General features: G+C 62.1%; 1 protein-coding gene across 1 annotated transcript in view; it reads right to left on the bottom strand.

Moving 5' to 3' along the window:
• LOC139257022 (EH domain-containing protein 4) overlaps positions 1–7062 on the bottom strand; it is a 40064-nt gene extending 33002 nt beyond the window's left edge. Inside the window, exon 1 of the mRNA XM_070874367.1 lies at positions 6845–7062. Coding sequence (XP_070730468.1) covers positions 6845–6956 — 112 coding nt within the window. The 5' untranslated portion in view covers positions 6957–7062. The remainder of the gene's footprint in view (positions 1–6844) is intronic.
• Between the last annotated feature and the right edge of the window lie 16538 nt (positions 7063–23600).

Here is a 23600-nt window from a genome sequence, read left to right as displayed (position 1 = left end):
GACACCCTCAGTAACCCACTGACCTCACCCACAGGGACCGAGAGGCTCCCGTCTCCCTCAGTAACCCACCGACCCTCACCCACAGGGACCGAGAGGCTCCCGTCTCCCTCAGTAACCCACTGACCCTCACCCACAGGGACCGAGAGGCTCCCGTCTCCCTCAGTAACCCACTGACCCTCACCCACAGGGACCGAGAGGCTCCCGTCTCCCTCAGTAACCCACTGACCCTCACCCACAGGGACCGAGAGGCTCCCGTCTCCCTCAGTAACCCACTGACCCTCAGTAACCCACTGACCCTCACCCACAGGGACCGAGAGGCTCCCGTCTCCCTCAGTAACCCACTGACCCTCACCCACAGGGACCGAGAGGCTCCCGTCTCCCTCAGTAATCCACTGACCCTCACCAACATGGGCCGAGAGGCTCCCGTCTCCCTCAGTAACCCACTGACCCTCACCCACAGGGACCGAGAGGCTCCCGTCTCCCTCAGTAACTCACTGACTCTCACCCACAGGGACCGAGAGGCTCCCATCTCCCTCAGTAACCCACTGACCCGCACCCACAGGGACCGAGAGGCTCCCGTCTCCCTCAGTAACCCACTGACCCTCACCCACAGGGACCGAGAGGAATTTCTTCACTCAGAGGGGGGTGAATCTTTGGAATTCTCTGCCCCAGAGGGCTGTGGGGGCTCAGTCTCTGAATATATTCAAGGCTGAGATCGATAGATTTTTGGACTCTCGGGGAAATCGAGGGATATGGGGATCGAGCGGGAAAGTGGAGTTGAGGTGGATGATCAGCCGTGATCTCATTGAATGGCGGAGCAGGCTCGAGGGGCCGAATGGCCGACTCCTGCTCCCATTTCTTATGTTCTAATTCGTGTGTTCCAGTCAGTGGCTCCCTCCCTCCCCCGAGGCACATGATCCGCTCCGTGTCGGTAGAGTCGGTCAAAGCCCAGCAGAACTGTGGGCTCATGACTCCTGCACCTCAGAACACAAGACCGGGGCCCTTACCTGGGCCCAGGCTTCCCAGAACAGGGCGCGCCGAGCCGGACTGGGTGGATGGGGCAGCTATCCAGAGCAGAGCAGGGTGGGCGACAGCTCGTCGCCAAGCTAACAGGGTGTTCTCGGCCGTGAATCTGGCCAACACGTCGCTGTGGCACCGTATGCCGTCTGACATCAAGAGCGTGAGGTCTGAGGCTCACAGAGCGAGAAGGGAAAGCCTTCTCTCTCGCTCGCTGCCCACTGATCAGGTCCCCTCTACTGAGGGAGCGCCACACTGTCGGAGGGGCAGTACTGAGGGAGCGCCGCACTGTCGGAGGGGCAGAGCTGAGGGAGCGCCGTACTGCGCTGTCGGAGGGGCAGTACTGAGGGAGTGCCGCACTGTCGGAGGGGCAGTACTGAGGGAGCCCCGCACTGTCGGAGGGGCAGTACTGAGGGAGTGCCGCACTGTCGGAGGGGCAGTACTGAGTGCCGCACTGTCGGAGGGGCGGTACTGAGGGAGCGCCGCACTGTCGGAGGGGCAGTACTGAGGGAGCGCCGCACTGTCGGAGGGGCAGTACTGAGGGAGTGCCGCACTGTCGGAGGGGCAGTACTGAGGGAGTGCCGCACTGTCGGAGGGGCAGTACTGAGGGAGTGCCGCACTGTCGGAGGGGCAGTGCTGAGGGAGCGCCTCACTGTCGGAGGGGCGGTACTGAGGGAGTGCCGCACTGTCGGAGGGGCAGTACTGAGGGAGCGCCGCACTGTCGGAGGGGCAGTACTGAGGGAGCGCCGCACTGTCGGAGGGGCAGTACTGAGGGAGTGCCGCACTGTCGGAGGGGCAGTACTGAGGGAGCGCCGCACTGTCGGAGGGGCGGTGCTGAGGGAGCGCCTCACTGTCGGAGGGGCGGTGCTGAGGGAGTGCCGCACTGTCGGAGGGGCAGAGCTGAGGGAGCGCCGCACTGTCGGAGGGGCAGAGCTGAGGGAGCACCGCACTGTCGGAGGGGCAGAGCTGAGGGAGCGCCGCACTGTCGGAGGGGCAGAGCTGAGGGAGCGCCGCACTGTCGGAGGGGCAGACTACCTCCCCCCCCCACCCCCGAAAGCATGCCAGGTATCGCTCCATCGTGCTGTCGGGAGGAGGCGAGACTTTTAATGGCGGGAGAGTTTGCAAAGCGCGTGAGATTTGGCCTGACGGAGGAGCAGGAGGTGTTGGACGTGCGCAGCGGGTTGGACCGGTGAATCTGGTTTGAATTTGGGCGGGGAGAGCTTGCCACATTGCTCTTAATCCAGCACCGAGGGAGGAACAGCCTGAGGGGCCTGGGGAAAGCGGCAAGATTGCTAAATACTCCGGGGGGGGAACCCCAAGTTTCCTCAAATGGGGGGTGGGGACACCAAGCTTGCGAATACAGGGGATTTGCAGGATCTTGCGGAGACAGCGTTGGTGGTATATCTCCAGCGACACGACCTCATCTCTCTTAAATCTGGAGGGAGGAGAGCATGCCAGGAGACCTCAGAGATGCAGTGATCGTGACCATCTTTAAAAAAGTCCGACTGCGGCAACTACAGAGGAATCTCCCTGTGTTCAGGGAGATTTGTACAGGGCCTTGGTGAGGCCACACCTGGAGTATTGTGTACAGTTTTGGTCTCCTAACCTGAGGAAGGACATTCTTGCTATTGAGGGAGTGCAGCGAAGGTTCACCAGACTGATTCCCGGGATGGCGGGACTGACATATCAAGAAAAACTGGGCTCGTATTCACTGGAGTTCAGAAGAATGAGAGGGGATCTCGTAGAAACACATAAAATTCTGACGGGTTTAGACAGGTTAGATGCAGGAAGAATGTTCCCGATGTTGGGGAAGTCCAGAACCAGGGGTCACAGTCTAAGGATAAGGGGTAAGCCATTTAGGACCGAGATGAGGAGAGACTTCTTCACCCAGAGAGTGGTGAACCTGTGGAATTCTCTACCACAGAAAGTGGTTGAGGCCAATTCACTAAATATATTCAAAAAGGAGTGAGATGAAGTCCTTACTACTCGGGGGATCAAGGGGTATGGCGAGAAAGCAGGAATGGGGTACTGAAGTTGCATGTTCAGCCATGAACTCATTGAATGGCGGAGCAGGCTCGAAGGGCCGAATGGCCTACGTCTGCACCTATTTTCTATGTTTCTATCAGCCAGTGGGAAATTCGTCGCTCGAGTCCTCCTCAACCGTGGCCGAGGAACTCCTCCCGGAGTCACAGTGCGGATTTCGTCCCCTCCGGGGCACAACGGACATGATCTTTGCAGCACGACAGCTGCAGGAAAAGTGCAGGGAGCAGAGCCAGCCCTTATACATGGCCTTCTTCGACCTTTGACATTGTCAACCGCGAGGGTCTATGGACCGTCCTCCTCCGTTTCGGATGCCCCCCAAAAGTTCGGCACCATCCTCCGCCTGCTCCACGACGACATGCAGGCCGTGATCCTTACCAACGGATCCATTACAGACCCAATCCACGTCCGGACCGGGGTCAAACAGGGCTGAGTCTTCGCCCCAACCCTCGTATATGGGCCACGTCCCCGAGCCATCCAGGAGGGCGGGTATCACTACAGCATTACCACCAACGCTGTCTCCGCAAGATCCTGCAAATCCCCCGGGAGGACAGACGCACCAACGTTAGCGTCCTCGACCAGGCCCGACATCCCCAGCATCGAAGCACTGACCCACACTCGACCAGCTCCGCTGGGCAGGGCCACATTGTCCGCATGTCCCCCCCCAGACACGAGACTCCCCAAAGCGAGCGCTCTACTCGGAACTCCTTCACGGGCAAACGGGCCAAAGGCGGGCAGAGGAAACGTTACAAGGGACCACCCTCCCTGATAAAATGCATCATCCCCATCGACACCTGGGAGTCCCTGGGCCCAAAGACCAGTGCGCCCCAAGTGGAGGAAGTGCATCCAGGAGGGGGCGCTGAGCACCTCGAGTCTCGTCGCCAATTGCGTGCAGAAACCAAGCGCAGGCAGCGGAAGGAGCGTGCGGCAAACCAGTCCCACCCTCCCCTTCCCTCAACGTCTGTCTGTCCCACCTGCGACAGGGACTGTGGTTCCCGTATTGGACTGTTCAGCCACCGAAGGACTCACTTTTAGAGTGGAAGCAAGTCTTCCTCGATTTCAAGTGACTGCCTATGATGAATACTGGGGAGAACCCCAAGTTCCTTAAAAATTGTGGGGACGCCAAGTTTGCTCATCCTGGAAGGGGGGAGCGGGGGGGAAGCCCATGTTACTTAAAATTGGTGGGGACCAAGTCTGTTAATGTTGGGGGGTACACTAAATTTCCTAAAGTTGTGGACACCAACTTTGCAAATCCTCGGGGATAAAGTTTCCTACATATGGAGGGCACATCAAGTTTGCTAATACTGGTAGGAACTCTAAATGAACTAAAATTAGGGGGGCTAAGTTTTCTAATATTTTGGGGTGGGAGGGGAACACCCTATGTTACCTAAAATTGGGGGAGGGGTCCCAAGTTTGCTAATAATTAGCGGAATCCTAAATTTCCTAAAGTTGTGCACACCAAGTTTGCTAGTACTGGGGGGGAACTCCAAATTTCCTGAAGTTAGGGGGGAACCAAGTTTTGTGCTACTTAGGGGAACCCCAAATTTACTAAAATTGGGTGGGGGGGGCAAGTTTGCTATTACTGGAGGGACCCCAAATTTCTACTGAGGGAAACACTAAATTCCCGAAAATCAGAGGGAACACGTTTGCTTGTAAATGGTGGGAACCTCGAATTTCCTAAAATAAGGGGGAACATGTTTGCTAATACCGGGGGGAGGGGACACCCCGATTCTGCTAATACCGGGGGGAGGGGACACCCCGACTCTGCTAATACCGGGTGGAGGGGACACCCCGACTCTGCTAATACCGGGGGGAGGGGACACCCCGACTCTGCTAATACCGGGGGGAGGGGACACCCCACATTTGCTAAAACTAAGGGGAACCCCACATTTGCTAAAACTGGGGGGGAACCCCACATTTGCTAACATTGGGGGGGAACCCCACATTTGCTGATACTGGGGGAGAACCCCACCTTTGCTAAAACTAGGGGGGACCCCACATTTGCTAAAACTGGGGGGGAGAACCCCACATTTGCTAAAACTAGGGGGGACCCCACATTTGCTAAAACTAGGGGGACCCCACATTTGCTAAAACTAGGGGGACCCCACATTTGCTAAAACTAGGGGGGAGAACCCCACATTTGCTAAAACTAGGGGGGAGAACCCCACCTTTGCTAAAACTAGGGGGGAGAACCCCACATTTGCCAAAACTAGGGAGGAGAACCCCACATTTGCTAACATTGTGGGGAGGGGGAACCCCACATTTGCTAACATTGTGTGGGGGTGAACCCCCACGTTTGCTAAAACCGGGGGGGGCACATTTGCTAACATTGTGTGGGGGAAAGGAGTGAACCCCACATTTGCTAAAACTGGGAGGCCACATTTGCTAAAACTAGGGGGGAGAACCCCACATTTGCTAAAACTAGGGGGAAAAACCCACCTTTGCTAAAACTAGGGGGAGAACCCCACATTTGCTAAAACTAGGGAGGAGAACCCCACATTTGCTAACATTGTGGGGAGGGGGAACCCCACATTTGCTAACATTGTGTGGGGGTGAACCCCCACGTTTGCTAAAACCGGGGGGGGCACATTTGCTGACATTGTGTGGGGGAAGGGGTGAACCCCACATTTGCTAAAACTGGGGGGGGCACATTTGCTAACATTGTGTGGGGGGAAAGGGGTGAACCCCACATTTGCTAAAACTGGGGGGTGGGCACATTTGCTAACATTGTGTGGGGGAGGGGTGAACCCCCACATTTGCTAACATTGTGTGGAGGAGGAAGGGGTGAACCCCGCATTTGCTAACATTGTGGGGAGGGGTACCCCACATTTGCTAACATTGTGTGTGTGTGGGGGGAGGGGTGAACCCCAACGTTTGCTAAAGCCGGGGGGCGCATTTGCTAACATTGTGTGGGGAAGGGGTGAACCCCACATTTGCTAACATTGTGGGGAGGGGATGAACCCCCACATTTGCTAACATTGGGGTGAACCCTCGCATTTGCTAAAACTGGGGGGCCACATTTGCTAACATTGTGTGGAGGGGGGAACCCCACATTTGCTAACATTGTGGGGAGGGAGTGAACCCCCATATTTGCTAACATTGTGGGGAGGGGTGAACCCCCACATTTGCTAACATTGGGGGTGAACTCCCACATTTGCTGACATTGTGGAGAGGTGACGACCCCGCACATTTGCTAACATTGGGGGTGAACCCCCACATTTGCTGACATTGTGGAGAGGTGACGACCCCGCACATTTGCTAACATTGGGGGTGAACCCCCACATTTGCTAACATTGTGGAGGTGACGAACCCGCACATTTGCTAACATTGTGGAGAGGGGATGAACCCCCACATTTGCTACCAGTGGGGTGAACCCCCACATTTGCTAACATTGTGGAGAGGGGATGAACCCCCACATTTGCTAACATTGGGACGAACCCCCACATTTGCTAACATTGTGGAGAGGGGATGAACCCCCACATGTGCTAACATTGGGGTGAACCCCCACATGTGCCAACATTGTGTGGAGGGGGAAGGGGTGAACCCCCACATTTGCTACAACTGGGGGACATGAGGTCCTGAATGGGAAAACCCGGAGCTGGATTTCCAGGGGAGGCTGGAGCATGGGAGCCAGCCAGCGCGCCGGGGGAATCGGCGGCAGGCTGCGCTCCCGATCCGGGCAGCGAGCCTGTGTCAGCGGACGGGGGAAAAGGCTGACTCCGGTCCTGGTTTTGCGGGCTACCCTTCTCCTCCTGCCCAGCCCAGCCGCCGCCGCCATCTTCCTCACCGGTCTCCGGGTGGCCGTACAGCGAGTGGCACTCGCGCAGGATGCGCTCGCCGGCCGACACGGCGCTGCGCTCGGCGTTGGCGGCGTTGCGCTGCCTGGGTTTGCCCGCCATGGCGTCGTTTTCCAGCAGGTAACAGCTCTCTGCCCGTACGGCCGCTTCCAACCGCCGCCGTTCTCGCCGTCCGTCGTCTTCGTCTTCGTCTTCTTCTTCGTCCCGCCGCCGCGGCGCCCGCTGGGATTTGTAGTTTCCGGCCCCCCCGGGCGCCCGCCCGCCGCCGCGCGGTGACGTCAGCGCGCGGACTACAGCCCCCGGCGTGCCCCGCGGCGGGCCGGCCGCCCCAGCTCAGCCTCACGCTCTGACTAGGCAGGCCACGCCCCTTTGTTCTCGCTCCCCCCCCCGCCCCCGCCCCCGGGCGGGGCATGCCGGGAGTTGTAGTCCGCTGCCCCTATCCCGCCCCTTGTGAGTGGAGCCTGGTGAACTACAACACCCACAAAATACACCCCTCCCCCCCCCCCGCGCCGGCGGTAGCTCAGCCTCAGGGCGGTGCATGACTAGCAAGACCACGCCTCTCTGGCCACCACCCAGCCCGCGGGGCACGCCGGGAGTTGTAGTCCGCTGCCCCTATCCCGCCCCTTGTGAGTGCAGCCTTGTGAACTACAGCCCCCCACAATCCTCCCCGCGGCAGCTTCGCCTCCAGGCTTTCTGATCAGTAGACCCCGCCCCCCCCCCATATCTCCCACTGGGGAATCACACCAAGGTTTGCTAATACTGGGGGGGGGACCCCAAGTTTGTCAATACTGGGGGGGGGCACACCAAGTTTTATAAAATTAGGGGGGGCCAAGTTTGCAAATATTGGGGGGAACCCCAAGTTTTATAACATTAGGGGGGGCCAAGTTTGCAAATATTGGGAACCCCAAGTTTGTCAATACTGGGGGGGGCAAGTTTGTCAATACTGGGGGGGGAGCCCCAAGTTTGTCAATACTGGGGGGAGCCCCAAGTTTTATAAAATTAGCGGGGGGCCAAGTTTTCAAATGTTGGGGGGAACCCCAAGTTTGCAAATATTGGGGGGAACCCCAAGTTTGTCAATACTGGGGGGGAACCCCAAGTTTGTCAATACTGGGGAACCCCAAGTTTGTCAATACCGGGGGGAACCCCAAGTTTGTCAATACTGGGGGGAACCCCAAGTTTGTCAATACCGGGGGAACCCCAAGTTTGTCAATACTGGGGGGACCCCAAGTTTGTCAATACCGGGGGGAACCCCAAGTTTGTCAATACTGGGGAACCCCAAGTTTGTCAATACTGGGGAACCCCAAGTTTGTCAATACTGGGGAACCCCAAGTTTGTCAATACTGGGGGGGGGCAAGTTTGTCAATACTGGGGGGAACCCCAAGTTTGTCAATACCGGGGAACCCCAAGTTTGTCAATACTGGGGAACCCCAAGTTTGTCAATACCGGGGTGAACCCCAAGTTTGTCAATACTGGGGAACCCCAAGTTTGTCAATACCGAGGGGAACCCCAAGTTTGTCAATACTGGGGAACCCCAAGTTTGTCAATACTGGGGGGACCCCAAGTTTGTCAATACTGGGGGGAACCCCAAGTTTGTCAATACCGGGGGGACCCCAAGTTTGTCAATACTGGAGGGAACCCCAAGTTTGTCAATACTGGGGGGGGGGCACCAAGTTTTATAAAATTAGGGGGGCCAAGTTTCCAAATATTGGGGGAGAACCCCAAGTTTGTCAATACTGGGGGGAACCCCAAGTTTGCCAATTCCGAGGGGAACCCCAAGTTTGTCAATACTGGGGAACCCCAAGTTTGTCAATACCGGGGGGGCCAAGTTTGTCAATACTGGGGGGGGAGCCCCAAGTTTGTCAATACTGGGGGGAGCCCCAAGTTTTATAAAATTAGCGGGGGGCCAAGTTTTCAAATGTTGGGGGGAACCCCAAGTTTGCAAATATTGGGGGGAACCCCAAGTTTGTCAATACTGGGGGGGAACCCCAAGTTTGTCAATACTGGGGAACCCCAAGTTTGTCAATACCGGGGGGAACCCCAAGTTTGTCAATACTGGGGGGAACCCCAAGTTTGTCAATACCGGGGGAACCCCAAGTTTGTCAATACTGGGGGGACCCCAAGTTTGTCAATACCGGGGGGAACCCCAAGTTTGTCAATACTGGGGAACCCCAAGTTTGTCAATACTGGGGAACCCCAAGTTTGTCAATACTGGGGAACCCCAAGTTTGTCAATACTGGGGGGGGGCAAGTTTGTCAATACTGGGGGGAACCCCAAGTTTGTCAATACCGGGGAACCCCAAGTTTGTCAATACTGGGGAACCCCAAGTTTGTCAATACCGGGGTGAACCCCAAGTTTGTCAATACTGGGGAACCCCAAGTTTGTCAATACCGAGGGGAACCCCAAGTTTGTCAATACTGGGGAACCCCAAGTTTGTCAATACTGGGGGGACCCCAAGTTTGTCAATACTGGGGGGAACCCCAAGTTTGTCAATACCGGGGGGACCCCAAGTTTGTCAATACTGGAGGGAACCCCAAGTTTGTCAATACTGGGGGGGGGGCACCAAGTTTTATAAAATTAGGGGGGCCAAGTTTCCAAATATTGGGGGAGAACCCCAAGTTTGTCAATACTGGGGGGAACCCCAAGTTTGCCAATTCCGAGGGGAACCCCAAGTTTGTCAATACTGGGGAACCCCAAGTTTGTCAATACCGGGGGGAACCCCAAGTTTGTCAATACTGGGGGGAACCCCAATTTTTTCAATATCGGGGGGGCCCCAAGTTTGTCAATACTGGGGGAACCCCAAGTTTGTCAATACCGGGGGGGACCCCAAGTTTGTCAATACCGGGGGGGGACCCCAAGTTTGTCAATACTGGGGGGGAACACCAAGTTTTATAAAATTAGGGGGGCCAAGTTTGCAAATATTGGGGGGAACCCCAAGTTTGCTAATACAGAGAAAACACTCAAGTTTTATAAAATAAGGGGGGGCACCAAGTTTGCTAATACTGGGGGGGACAGTGCAGCACTCCCTCAGTACTGCCCCTCCGACAGTGCGGGGCTCCCTCAGTACTGCCCCTCCGACAGTGCGGCGCTCCCTCAGTACTGCCCCTCCGACAGTGCGGCGCTCCCTCAGTACTGCCCCTCCGACAGTGCGGTGCTCCCTCAGTACTGCCCCTCCGACAGTGCGGCTCTCCCTCAGTACTGCCCCTCCGACAGTGCGGCTCTCCCTCAGTACTGCCCATCCGACAGTGCGGCACTCCCTCAGTACTGCCCCTCCGACAGTGCGGCACTCCCTCAGTACCGCCCCTCCGACAGTGCGGCACTCCCTCAGTACTGCCCCTCCGACAGTGCGGCACTCCCTCAGTACCGCCCCTCCGACAGCGCAGTACGGCGCTCCCTCAGTACTGCCCCTCCGACAGTGCGGCACTCCCTCAGTACTGCCCCTCCGACAGTGCGGCACTCCCTCAGTACCGCCCCTCCGACAGTGCGGGGCTCCCTCAGTACTGCCCCTCCGACAGTGCGCCACTCCATCGGTAATGCCCCTCCGACAGTGCGGGGCTCCCTCAGTACTGCCCCTCCGACAGTGCGGCACTCCCTCAGTACCGCCCCTCCGACAGCGCAGTACGGCGCTCCCTCGGTACTGCCCCTCCGACAGTGCGGCACTCCCTCAGTACTGCCCCTCCGACAGTGCGGGGCTCCCTCAGTACTGTCCCTCCGACAGTGCGGCACTCCCTCAGTACTGCCCCTCCGACAGTGCGGGGCTCCCTCAGTACTGCCCCTCCGACAGTGCGCCACTCCATCGGTACTGCCCCTCCGACAGTGCGGGGCTCCCTCAGTACCGCCCCTCCGACAGTGCGGCGCTCCCTCAGTACTGCCCCTCCGACAGTGCGGGGCTCCCTCAGTACTGCCCCTCCGACAGTGCGACACTCCCTCAGTACTGCCCCTCCGACAGTGCGGCACTCCCTCAGTACTGCCCCTCCGACAGTGCGGCACTCCCTCAGTACCGCCCCTCCGACAGCGCAGTACGGCGCTCCCTCAGTACTGCCCCTCCGACAGTGCGGCACTCCCTCAGTACCGCCCCTCCGACAGTGCGGGGCTCCCTCAGTACTGCCCCTCCGACAGTGCGGCACTCCCTCAGTACTGCCCCTCCGACAGTGCGACACTCCCTCAGTACTGGTAACCAGGGAGCGTCGGCCTGGATTTTGGGGCTCGAGTCTCTGAAGTGTGGATCGAACCCAGAATTGGAGGAGCGCAGAGATTGCGCAGGGTTGTTGGGTCTGGAGGAGGTTACAGAGATAGGGAGGGGTGTAGGGGTTGGAGGAGATTACAGAGATAGGGAGGGGTGTCGGGGCTGGAGGAGGTTACAGAGATAGGGAGGGGTGTAGGGGCTGGAGGAGGTTACAGAGATAGGGAGGGTTGTAGGAGCTGGAGGGGGTTACAGAGATAGGGAGGGGTGTAGGGGCTGGAGGGGGTTACAGAGATAGGGAGGGGTGTAGGGGCTGGAGGAGGTTACAGAGATAGGGAGGGGTGTAGGGGCTGGAGGAGGTTACAGAGATAGGGAGGGGTGTGGGGGCTGGAGGAGGTTACAGAGATAGGGAGGGGTATGGAGGCTGGCGGAAGTTACAGAGATAGGGAGGGGTATGGAGGCTGGCGGAAGTTACAGAGATAGGGAGGGGTGTGGGGGCTGGAGGAGGTTACAGAGATGGGGGAGGGGGCCACGGAGGGATTTGAAGACGAGGAATTCGAATGGGACACGGGGTGAGTTGGGACACGGGACGAGTTGGGACTCGGGGCGAGTTGGGACACGGGACGAGTTGGGACACGGGGTGAGTTGGGACACGGGGGGAGTTGGGACTCGGGGCGAGTTGGGACTCGGGGTGAGTTGGGACACGGGACGAGTTGGGACTCGGGGCGAGTTGGGACACGGGACGAGTTGGGACACGGGGTGAGTTGGGACACGGGACGAGTTGGGACTCGGGGGGAGTTGGGACACGGGGGGAGTTGGGACACGGGACGAGTTGCGACACGGATCGAGTTGGGACACGGGACGAGTTGGGACACGGGACGAGTTGGGACTCGGGGTGAGTTGGGACACGGGGTGAGTTGGGACACGGGGCGAGTTGGGACTCGGGGCGAGTTGGGACACGGGACGAGTTGGGACACGGGGCGAGTTGGGACTCGGGGTGAGTTGGGACTCGGGGTGAGTTGGGACACGGGGCGAGTTGGGACACGGGACGAGTTGGGACACGGGACGAGTTGGGACACGGGGCGAGTTGGGACACGGGACGAGTTGGGACACGGGACGAGTTGGGACTCGGGGTGAGTTGGGACTCGGGACGAGTTGGGACACGGGACGAGTTGGGACACGGGGGGAGTTGGGACTCGGGGTGAGTTGGGACACGGGGGGAGTTGGGACTCGGGGTGAGTTGGGACTCGGGGTGAGTTGGGACACGGGGGGGAGTTGGGACACGGGACGAGTTGGGACACGGGGGGGAGTTGGGACTCGGGGTGAGTTGGGACACGGGACGAGTTGGGACACGGGGGGAGTTGGGACTCGGGGTGAGTTGGGACACGGGGGGAGTTGGGACTCGGGGTGAGTTGGGACTCGGGGTGAGTTGGGACACGGGGGGAGTTGGGACTCGGGACGAGTTGGGACACGGGGTGAGTTGGGACTCGGGGTGAGTTGGGACACGGGGTGAGTTGGGACACGGGGTGAGTTGGGACACGGGACGAGTTGGGACACGGGGCGAGTTGGGACACGGGGCGAGTTGGGACACGGGACGAGTTGGGACACGGGACGAGTTGGGACACGGGACGAGTTGGGACACGGGGCGAGTTGGGACACGGGACGAGTTGGGACACGGGACGAGTTGGGACACGGGACGAGTTGGGACTCGGGGTGAGTTGGGACACGGGACGAGTTGGGACACGGGACGAGTTGGGACACGGGGTGAGTTGGGACTCGGGGTGAGTTGGGACACGGGGCGAGTTGGGACACGGGGTGAGTTGGGACACGGGGGGAGTTGGGACACGGGGCGAGTTGGGACACGGGACGAGTTGGGACACGGGACGAGTTGGGACACGGGACGAGTTGGGACACGGGACGAGTTGGGACACGGGGCGAGTTGGGACACGGGGCGAGTTGGGACACGGGACGAGTTGGGACTCGGGGGGAGTTGGGACACGGGGCGAGTTGGGACACGGGACGAGTTGGGACACGGGGCGAGTTGGGACACGGGACGAGTTGGGACACGGGGTGAGTTGGGACACGGGGCGAGTTGGGACACGGGACGAGTTGGGACACGGGACGAGTTGGGACACGGGACGAGTTGGGACACGGGACGAGTTGGGACACGGGGCGAGTTGGGACACGGGACGAGTTGGGACACGGGGTGAGTTGGGACACGGGACGAGTTGGGACACGGGACGAGTTGGGACACGGGGAGAGTTGGGACACGGGGCGAGTTGGGACACGGGACGAGTTGGGACACGGGACGAGTTGGGACACGGGACGAGTTGGGACACGGGGTGAGTTGGGACACGGGACGAGTTGGGACACGGGACGAGTTGGGACACGGGACGAGTTGGGACACGGGACGAGTTGGGACACGGGGTGAGTTGGGACACGGGACGAGTTGGGACACGGGACGAGTTGGGACACGGGACGAGTTGGGACACGGGACGAGTTGGGACTCGGGACGAGTTGGGACTCGGGACGAGTTGGGACACGGGACGAGTTGGGACACGGGACGAGTTGGGACTCGGGACGAGTTGGGACTCGGGACGAGTTGGGACACGGGGCGAGTTGGGACACGGGGGGAGTTGGGACACGGGGCGAGTTGGGACACGGGGCGAGTTGGGACTCGGGACGAGTTGGGACACGGGACGAGTTGGGACACGGGACGAGTTGGGACACGGGACGAGTTGGGACACGGGACGAGTTGGGACACGGGGCGAGTTGGGACACGGGACGAGTTGGGACTCGGGGTGAGTTGGGACACGGGGCGAGTTGGGACTCGGGGCGAGTTGGGACACGGGGGGGAGTTGGGACACGGGACGAGTTGGGACACGGGGGGGAGTTGGGACTCGGGGTGAGTTGGGACACGGGGGGAGTTGGGACACGGGGGGAGTTGGGACTCGGGACGAGTTGGGACTCGGGGTGAGTTGGGACTCGGGGCGAGTTGGGACACGGGACGAGTTGGGACACGGGGGGGAGTTGGGACACGGGGTGAGTTGGGACTCGGGGCGAGTTGGGACACGGGACGAGTTGGGACACGGGACGAGTTGGGACACGGGGTGAGTTGGGACACGGGGTGAGTTGGGACACGGGACGAGTTGGGACTCGGGGCGAGTTGGGTCACGGGACGAGTTGGGACACGGGGTGAGTTGGGACACGGGGTGAGTTGGGACACGGGGTGAGTTGGGACTCGGGGCGAGTTGGGACTCGGGACGAGTTGGGACACGGGGGGAGTTGGGACACGGGGGGAGTTGGGACACGGGGTGAGTTGGGACACGGGGCGAGTTGGGACACGGGGGGAGTTGGGACTCGGGGGGAGTTGGGACTCGGGGGGAGTTGGGACACGGGACGAGTTGGGACTCGGGGCGAGTTGGGACACGGGGGGAGTTGGGACTCGGGGGGAGTTGGGACACGGGACGAGTTGGGACTCGGGGCGAGTTGGGACACGGGACGAGTTGGGACACGGGACGAGTTGGGACTCGGGGCGAGTTGGGACACGGGGTGAGTTGGGACACGGGACGAGTTGGGACTCGGGGTGAGTTGGGACTCGGGGCGAGTTGGGACTCGGGGTGAGTTGGGACTCGGGACGAGTTGGGACACGGGACGAGTTGGGACTCGGGACGAGTTGGGACACGGGGCGAGTTGGGACACGGGACGAGTTGGGACACGGGACGAGTTGGGACACGGGGCGAGTTGGGACACGGGGCGAGTTGGGACACGGGGCGAGTTGGGACACGGGACGAGTTGGGACTCGGGACGAGTTGGGACACGGGACGAGTTGGGACACGGGACGAGTTGGGACTCGGGACGAGTTGGGACACGGGGTGAGTTGTGACACGGGGCGAGTTGGGACACGGGGGGAGTTGGGACTCGGGGCGAGTTGGGACACGGGACGAGTTGGGACTCGGGACGAGTTGGGACACGGGACGAGTTGGGACACGGGGTGAGTTGGGACACGGGACGAGTTGGGACACGGGACGAGTTGGGACTCGGGACGAGTTGGGACTCGGGACGAGTTGGGACACGGGACGAGTTGGGACACGGGGCGAGTTGGGACACGGGGTGAGTTGGGACACGGGGTGAGTTGGGACACGGGACGAGTTGGGACTCGGGACGAGTTGGGACTCGGGACGAGTTGGGACACGGGGTGAGTTGGGACACGGGACGAGTTGGGACACGGGACGAGTTGGGACACGGGGTGAGTTGGGACACGGGACGAGTTGGGACACGGGACGAGTTGGGACACGGGGCGAGTTGGGACACGGGACGAGTTGGGACTCGGGACGAGTTGGGACACGGGACGAGTTGGGACACGGGACGAGTTGGGACACGGGGTGAGTTGGGACACGGGACGAGTTGGGACACGGGACGAGTTGGGACACGGGGCGAGTTGGGACACGGGACGAGTTGGGACACGGGGCGAGTTGGGACACGGGACGAGTTGGGACACGGGGCGAGTTGGGACACGGGACGAGTTGGGACACGGGGTGAGTTGGGACACGGGACGAGTTGGGACTCGGGACGAGTTGGGACTCGGGACGAGTTGGGACACGGGACGAGTTGGGACACGGGGTGAGTTGGGACACGGGACGAGTTGGGACCCGGGACGAGTTGGGACACGGGACGAGTTGGGACTCGGGGTGAGTTGGGACTCGGGACGAGTTGGGACTCGGGACGAGTTGGGACACGGGACGAGTTGGGACACGGGGGGAGTTGGGACACGGGGGGAGTTGGGACACGGGGGGAGTTGGGACACGGGGGGAGTTGGGACACGGGGTGAGTTGGGACACGGGACGAGTTGGGACACGGGGTGAGTTGGGACACGGGGTGAGTTGGGACACGGGGGGAGTTGGGACACGGGGGGAGTTGGGACACGGGGGGAGTTGGGACACGGGGTGAGTTGGGACACGGGGTGAGTTGGGACTCGGGACGAGTTGGGACACGGGGCGAGTTGGGACACGGGACGAGTTGGGACACGGGGCGAGTTGGGACACGGGACGAGTTGGGACACGGGGCGAGTTGGGACACGGGACGAGTTGGGACACGGGGCGAGTTGGGACACGGGGCGAGTTGGGACACGGGACGAGTTGGGACTCGGGACGAGTTGGGACTCGGGACGAGTTGGGACACGGGACGAGTTGGGACACGGGGGGAGTTGGGACACGGGGGGAGTTGGGACTCGGGGTGAGTTGGGACACGGGGGGAGTTGGGACACGGGGGGAGTTGGGACACGGGGGGAGTTGGGACACGGGGTGAGTTGGGACACGGGACGAGTTGGGACACGGGACGAGTTGGGACACGGGGCGAGTTGGGACTCGGGACGAGTTGGGACTCGGGACGAGTTGGGACACGGGACGAGTTGGGACACGGGGGGAGTTGGGACACGGGGCGAGTTGGGACACGGGGTGAGTTGGGACACGGGGCGAGTTGGGACTCGGGGTGAGTTGGGACTCGGGACGAGTTGGGACTCGGGACGAGTTGGGACACGGGACGAGTTGGGACACGGGGGGAGTTGGGACACGGGACGAGTTGGGACACGGGACGAGTTGGGACACGGGGTGAGTTGGGACACGGGACGAGTTGGGACACGGGACGAGTTGGGACACGGGACGAGTTGGGACTCGGGACGAGTTGGGACTCGGGACGAGTTGGGACTCGGGGTGAGTTGGGACACGGGACGAGTTGGGACACGGGACGAGTTGGGACTCGGGGTGAGTTGGGACTCGGGGTGAGTTGGGACACGGGACGAGTTGGGACTCGGGGTGAGTTGGGACACGGGGCGAGTTGGGACACGGGACGAGTTGGGACACGGGACGAGTTGGGACACGGGACGAGTTGGGACTCGGGGTGAGTTGGGACACGGGACGAGTTGGGACTCGGGGTGAGTTGGGACTCGGGGTGAGTTGGGACTCGGGACGAGTTGGGACTCGGGGGGAGTTGGGACACGGGGTGAGTTGGGACACGGGGTGAGTTGGGACACGGGGTGAGTTGGGACTCGGGACGAGTTGGGACACGGGGTGAGTTGGGACACGGGACGAGTTGGGACACGGGGGGAGTTGGGACACGGGACGAGTTGGGACACGGGGGGAGTTGGGACACGGGACGAGTTGGGACACGGGACGAGTTGGGACACGGGACGAGTTGGGACACGGGACGAGTTGGGACACGGGGTGAGTTGGGACACGGGGCGAGTTGGGACACGGGACGAGTTGGGACACGGGGTGAGTTGGGACACGGGGCGAGTTGGGACACGGGGTGAGTTGGGACTCGGGGTGAGTTGGGACACGGGGGGAGTTGGGACACGGGGCGAGTTGGGACACGGGACGAGTTGGGACACGGGGCGAGTTGGGACACGGGACGAGTTGGGACACGGGACGAGTTGGGACACGGGGTGAGTTGGGACACGGGGCGAGTTGGGACACGGGGTGAGTTGGGACTCGGGGTGAGTTGGGACACGGGGGGAGTTGGGACACGGGGCGAGTTGGGACACGGGACGAGTTGGGACACGGGGCGAGTTGGGACTCGGGGCGAGTTGGGACACGGGGCGAGTTGGGACTCGGGACGAGTTGGGACACGGGGCGAGTTGGGACACGGGACGAGTTGGGACACGGGGGGAGTTGGGACACGGGACGAGTTGGGACACGGGGGGAGTTGGGACTCGGGACGAGTTGGGACACGGGGCGAGTTGGGACACGGGGTGAGTTGGGACTCGGGGCGAGTTGGGACTCGGGACGAGTTGGGACACGGGGTGAGTTGGGACTCGGGACGAGTTGGGACACGGGGTGAGTTGGGACACGGGGTGAGTTGGGACACGGGACGAGTTGGGACCCGGGACGAGTTGGGACACGGGGTGAGTTGGGACTCGGGACGAGTTGGGACTCGGGGGCGAGTTGGGACTCGGGACGAGTTGGGACTCGGGGTGAGTTGGGACTCGGGACGAGTTGGGACACGGGGTGAGTTGGGACACGGGGGGGAGTTGGGACACGGGACGAGTTGGGACACGGGACGAGTTGGGACACGGGACGAGTTGGGACTCGGGGTGAGTTGGGACTCGGGGTGAGTTGGGACACGGGACGAGTTGGGACACGGGACGAGTTGGGACTCGGGGGGAGTTGGGACTCGGGACGAGTTGGGACACGGGGTGAGTTGGGACTCGGGGTGAGTTGGGACTCGGGACGAGTTGGGACACGGGGCGAGTTGGGACACGGGACGAGTTGGGACACGGGACGAGTTGGGACTCGGGGGGGGAGTTGGGACACGGGACGAGTTGGGACTCGGGGTGAGTTGGGACACGGGGGGGAGTTGGGACTCGGGGTGAGTTGGGACACGGGACGAGTTGGGACACGGGGCGAGTTGGGACTCGGGGGGGGAGTTGGGACACGGGACGAGTTGGGACACGGGACGAGTTGGGACACGGGGCGAGTTGGGACACGGGACGAGTTGGGACACGGGGGGAGTTGGGACATGGGACGAGTTGGGACACGGGACGAGTTGGGACACGGGGCGAGTTGGGACACGGGGCGAGTTGGGACATGGGACGAGTTGGGACACGGGACGAGTTGGGACATGGGACGAGTTGGGACACGGGACGAGTTGGGACACGGGGCGAGTTGGGACACGGGACGAGTTGGGACACGGGACGAGTTGGGACATGGGACGAGTTGGGACACGGGACGAGTTGGGACACGGGGTGAGTTGGGACATGGGACGAGTTGGGACACGGGACGAGTTGGGACACGGGACGAGTTGGGACTCGGGGTGAGTTGGGACACGGGGGGAGTTGGGACACGGGACGAGTTGGGACTCGGGGCGAGTTGGGACACGGGGCGAGTTGGGACACGGGACGAGTTGGGACACGGGACGAGTTGGGACTCGGGGTGAGTTGGGACACGGGGCGAGTTGGGACATGGGACGAGTTGGGACACGGGGTGAGTTGGGACATGGGACGAGTTGGGACACGGGACGAGTTGGGACACGGGACGAGTTGGGACACGGGGTGAGTTGGGACACGGGACGAGTTGGGACTCGGGACGAGTTGGGACACGGGGTGAGTTGGGACACGGGGTGAGTTGGGACTCGGGGTGAGTTGGGACACGGGGTGAGTTGGGACACGGGGTGAGTTGGGACTCGGGGTGAGTTGGGACACGGGGTGAGTTGGGACACGGGGTGAGTTGGGACTCGGGACGAGTTGGGACTCGGGGTGAGTTGGGACACGGGGCGAGTTGGGACTCGGGACGAGTTGGGACACGGGACGAGTTGGGACACGGGACGAGTTGGGACACGGGGTGAGTTGGGACACGGGACGAGTTGGGACTCGGGACGAGTTGGGACACGGGGTGAGTTGGGACACGGGGGGGAGTTGGGACTCGGGGCGAGTTGGGACACGGGGTGAGTTGGGACACGGGGTGAGTTGGGACTCGGGACGAGTTGGGACTCGGGGTGAGTTGGGACACGGGGTGAGTTGGGACTCGGGACGAGTTGGGACTCGGGGTGAGTTGGGACACGGGGTGAGTTGGGACACGGGACGAGTTGGGACACGGGACGAGTTGGGACACGGGGTGAGTTGGGACACGGGACGAGTTGGGACTCGGGACGAGTTGGGACACGGGGTGAGTTGGGACACGGGGGGGAGTTGGGACTCGGGGCGAGTTGGGACACGGGGTGAGTTGGGACTCGGGACGAGTTGGGACTCGGGACGAGTTGGGACTCGGGGTGAGTTGGGACTCGGGACGAGTTGGGACACGGGGTGAGTTGGGACACGGGGGGGAGTTGGGACACGGGGGGAGTTGGGACACGGGACGAGTTGGGACACGGGGCGAGTTGGGACACGGGACGAGTTGGGACTCGGGACGAGTTGGGACTCGGGGTGAGTTGGGACACGGGGTGAGTTGGGACACGGGGCGAGTTGGGACTCGGGGTGAGTTGGGACACGGGGCGAGTTGGGACTCGGGGTGAGTTGGGACACGGGACGAGTTGGGACTCGGGACGAGTTGGGACACGGGACGAGTTGGGACTCGGGGTGAGTTGGGACACGGGACGAGTTGGGACACGGGGCGAGTTGGGACTCGGGACGAGTTGGGACATGGGACGAGTTGGGACACGGGGTGAGTTGGGACACGGGGCGAGTTGGGACACGGGACGAGTTGGGACACGGGGTGAGTTGGGACACGGGGCGAGTTGGGACACGGGGTGAGTTGGGACTCGGGGTGAGTTGGGACACGGGGGGAGTTGGGACACGGGGCGAGTTGGGACACGGGACGAGTTGGGACACGGGGCGAGTTGGGACACGGGACGAGTTGGGACACGGGACGAGTTGGGACACGGGGTGAGTTGGGACACGGGGCGAGTTGGGACACGGGGTGAGTTGGGACTCGGGGTGAGTTGGGACACGGGGGGAGTTGGGACACGGGGCGAGTTGGGACACGGGACGAGTTGGGACACGGGGCGAGTTGGGACTCGGGGCGAGTTGGGACACGGGGCGAGTTGGGACTCGGGACGAGTTGGGACACGGGGCGAGTTGGGACACGGGACGAGTTGGGACACGGGGGGAGTTGGGACTCGGGACGAGTTGGGACACGGGACGAGTTGGGACTCGGGACGAGTTGGGACACGGGGCGAGTTGGGACACGGGGTGAGTTGGGACTCGGGGCGAGTTGGGACTCGGGACGAGTTGGGACACGGGGTGAGTTGGGACTCGGGACGAGTTGGGACACGGGGTGAGTTGGGACACGGGGTGAGTTGGGACACGGGACGAGTTGGGACCCGGGACGAGTTGGGACACGGGGTGAGTTGGGACTCGGGACGAGTTGGGACTCGGGGGCGAGTTGGGACTCGGGACGAGTTGGGACTCGGGGTGAGTTGGGACTCGGGACGAGTTGGGACACGGGGTGAGTTGGGACACGGGGGGGAGTTGGGACACGGGACGAGTTGGGACACGGGACGAGTTGGGACACGGGACGAGTTGGGACTCGGGGTGAGTTGGGACTCGGGGTGAGTTGGGACACGGGACGAGTTGGGACACGGGACGAGTTGGGACTCGGGGGGAGTTGGGACTCGGGACGAGTTGGGACACGGGGTGAGTTGGGACTCGGGGTGAGTTGGGACTCGGGACGAGTTGGGACACGGGGCGAGTTGGGACACGGGACGAGTTGGGACACGGGACGAGTTGGGACTCGGGGGGGGAGTTGGGACACGGGACGAGTTGGGACTCGGGGTGAGTTGGGACACGGGGGGGAGTTGGGACTCGGGGTGAGTTGGGACACGGGACGAGTTGGGACACGGGGCGAGTTGGGACTCGGGGGGGGAGTTGGGACACGGGACGAGTTGGGACACGGGACGAGTTGGGACACGGGGCGAGTTGGGACACGGGACGAGTTGGGACACGGGGGGAGTTGGGACATGGGACGAGTTGGGACACGGGACGAGTTGGGACACGGGGCGAGTTGGGACACGGGGCGAGTTGGGACATGGGACGAGTTGGGACACGGGACGAGTTGGGACATGGGACGAGTTGGGACACGGGACGAGTTGGGACACGGGGCGAGTTGGGACATGGGACGAGTTGGGACACGGGACGAGTTGGGACATGGGACGAGTTGGGACACGGGACGAGTTGGGACACGGGGTGAGTTGGGACATGGGACGAGTTGGGACACGGGACGAGTTGGGACACGGGACGAGTTGGGACTCGGGGTGAGTTGGGACACGGGGGGAGTTGGGACACGGGACGAGTTGGGACTCGGGGCGAGTTGGGACACGGGGCGAGTTGGGACACGGGACGAGTTGGGACACGGGACGAGTTGGGACTCGGGGTGAGTTGGGACACGGGGCGAGTTGGGACATGGGACGAGTTGGGACACGGGGTGAGTTGGGACATGGGACGAGTTGGGACACGGGACGAGTTGGGACACGGGACGAGTTGGGACACGGGGTGAGTTGGGACACGGGACGAGTTGGGACTCGGGACGAGTTGGGACACGGGGTGAGTTGGGACACGGGGTGAGTTGGGACTCGGGGTGAGTTGGGACACGGGGTGAGTTGGGACACGGGGTGAGTTGGGACTCGGGGTGAGTTGGGACACGGGGTGAGTTGGGACACGGGGTGAGTTGGGACTCGGGACGAGTTGGGACTCGGGGTGAGTTGGGACACGGGGCGAGTTGGGACTCGGGACGAGTTGGGACACGGGACGAGTTGGGACACGGGACGAGTTGGGACACGGGGTGAGTTGGGACACGGGACGAGTTGGGACTCGGGACGAGTTGGGACACGGGGTGAGTTGGGACACGGGGGGGAGTTGGGACTCGGGGCGAGTTGGGACACGGGGTGAGTTGGGACACGGGGTGAGTTGGGACTCGGGACGAGTTGGGACTCGGGGTGAGTTGGGACACGGGGTGAGTTGGGACTCGGGACGAGTTGGGACTCGGGGTGAGTTGGGACACGGGGTGAGTTGGGACACGGGACGAGTTGGGACACGGGACGAGTTGGGACACGGGGTGAGTTGGGACACGGGACGAGTTGGGACTCGGGACGAGTTGGGACACGGGGTGAGTTGGGACACGGGGGGGAGTTGGGACTCGGGGCGAGTTGGGACACGGGGTGAGTTGGGACTCGGGACGAGTTGGGACTCGGGACGAGTTGGGACTCGGGGTGAGTTGGGACTCGGGACGAGTTGGGACACGGGGTGAGTTGGGACACGGGGGGGAGTTGGGACACGGGGGGAGTTGGGACACGGGACGAGTTGGGACACGGGGCGAGTTGGGACACGGGACGAGTTGGGACTCGGGACGAGTTGGGACTCGGGGTGAGTTGGGACACGGGGTGAGTTGGGACACGGGGCGAGTTGGGACTCGGGGTGAGTTGGGACACGGGGCGAGTTGGGACTCGGGGTGAGTTGGGACACGGGACGAGTTGGGACTCGGGACGAGTTGGGACACGGGACGAGTTGGGACTCGGGGTGAGTTGGGACACGGGACGAGTTGGGACACGGGGCGAGTTGGGACTCGGGACGAGTTGGGACATGGGACGAGTTGGGACACGGGGTGAGTTGGGACACGGGGCGAGTTGGGACACGGGACGAGTTGGGACATGGGACGAGTTGGGACACGGGGTGAGTTGGGACACGGGGCGAGTTGGGACATGGGACGAGTTGGGACATGGGACGAGTTGGGACACGGGGTGAGTTGGGACACGGGGCGAGTTGGGACACGGGACGAGTTGGGACTCGGGACGAGTTGGGACACGGGACGAGTTGGGACATGGGACGAGTTGGGACACGGGGTGAGTTGGGACACGGGGCGAGTTGGGACACGGGACGAGTTGGGACATGGGACGAGTTGGGACACGGGGTGAGTTGGGACACGGGGCGAGTTGGGACATGGGACGAGTTGGGACACGGGACGAGTTGGGACATGGGACGAGTTGGGACACGGGGTGAGTTGGGACTCGGGACGAGTTGGGACACGGGACGAGTTGGGACACGGGGTGAGTTGGGACACGGGACGAGTTGGGACTCGGGA

The sequence above is a fragment of the Pristiophorus japonicus genome, unplaced genomic scaffold, assembly GCF_044704955.1.
Source record: "Pristiophorus japonicus isolate sPriJap1 unplaced genomic scaffold, sPriJap1.hap1 HAP1_SCAFFOLD_793, whole genome shotgun sequence".
NCBI lineage: Eukaryota > Metazoa > Chordata > Chondrichthyes > Pristiophoridae > Pristiophorus > Pristiophorus japonicus.
This window is presented reverse-complemented; position numbering and strand designations above follow the sequence as displayed.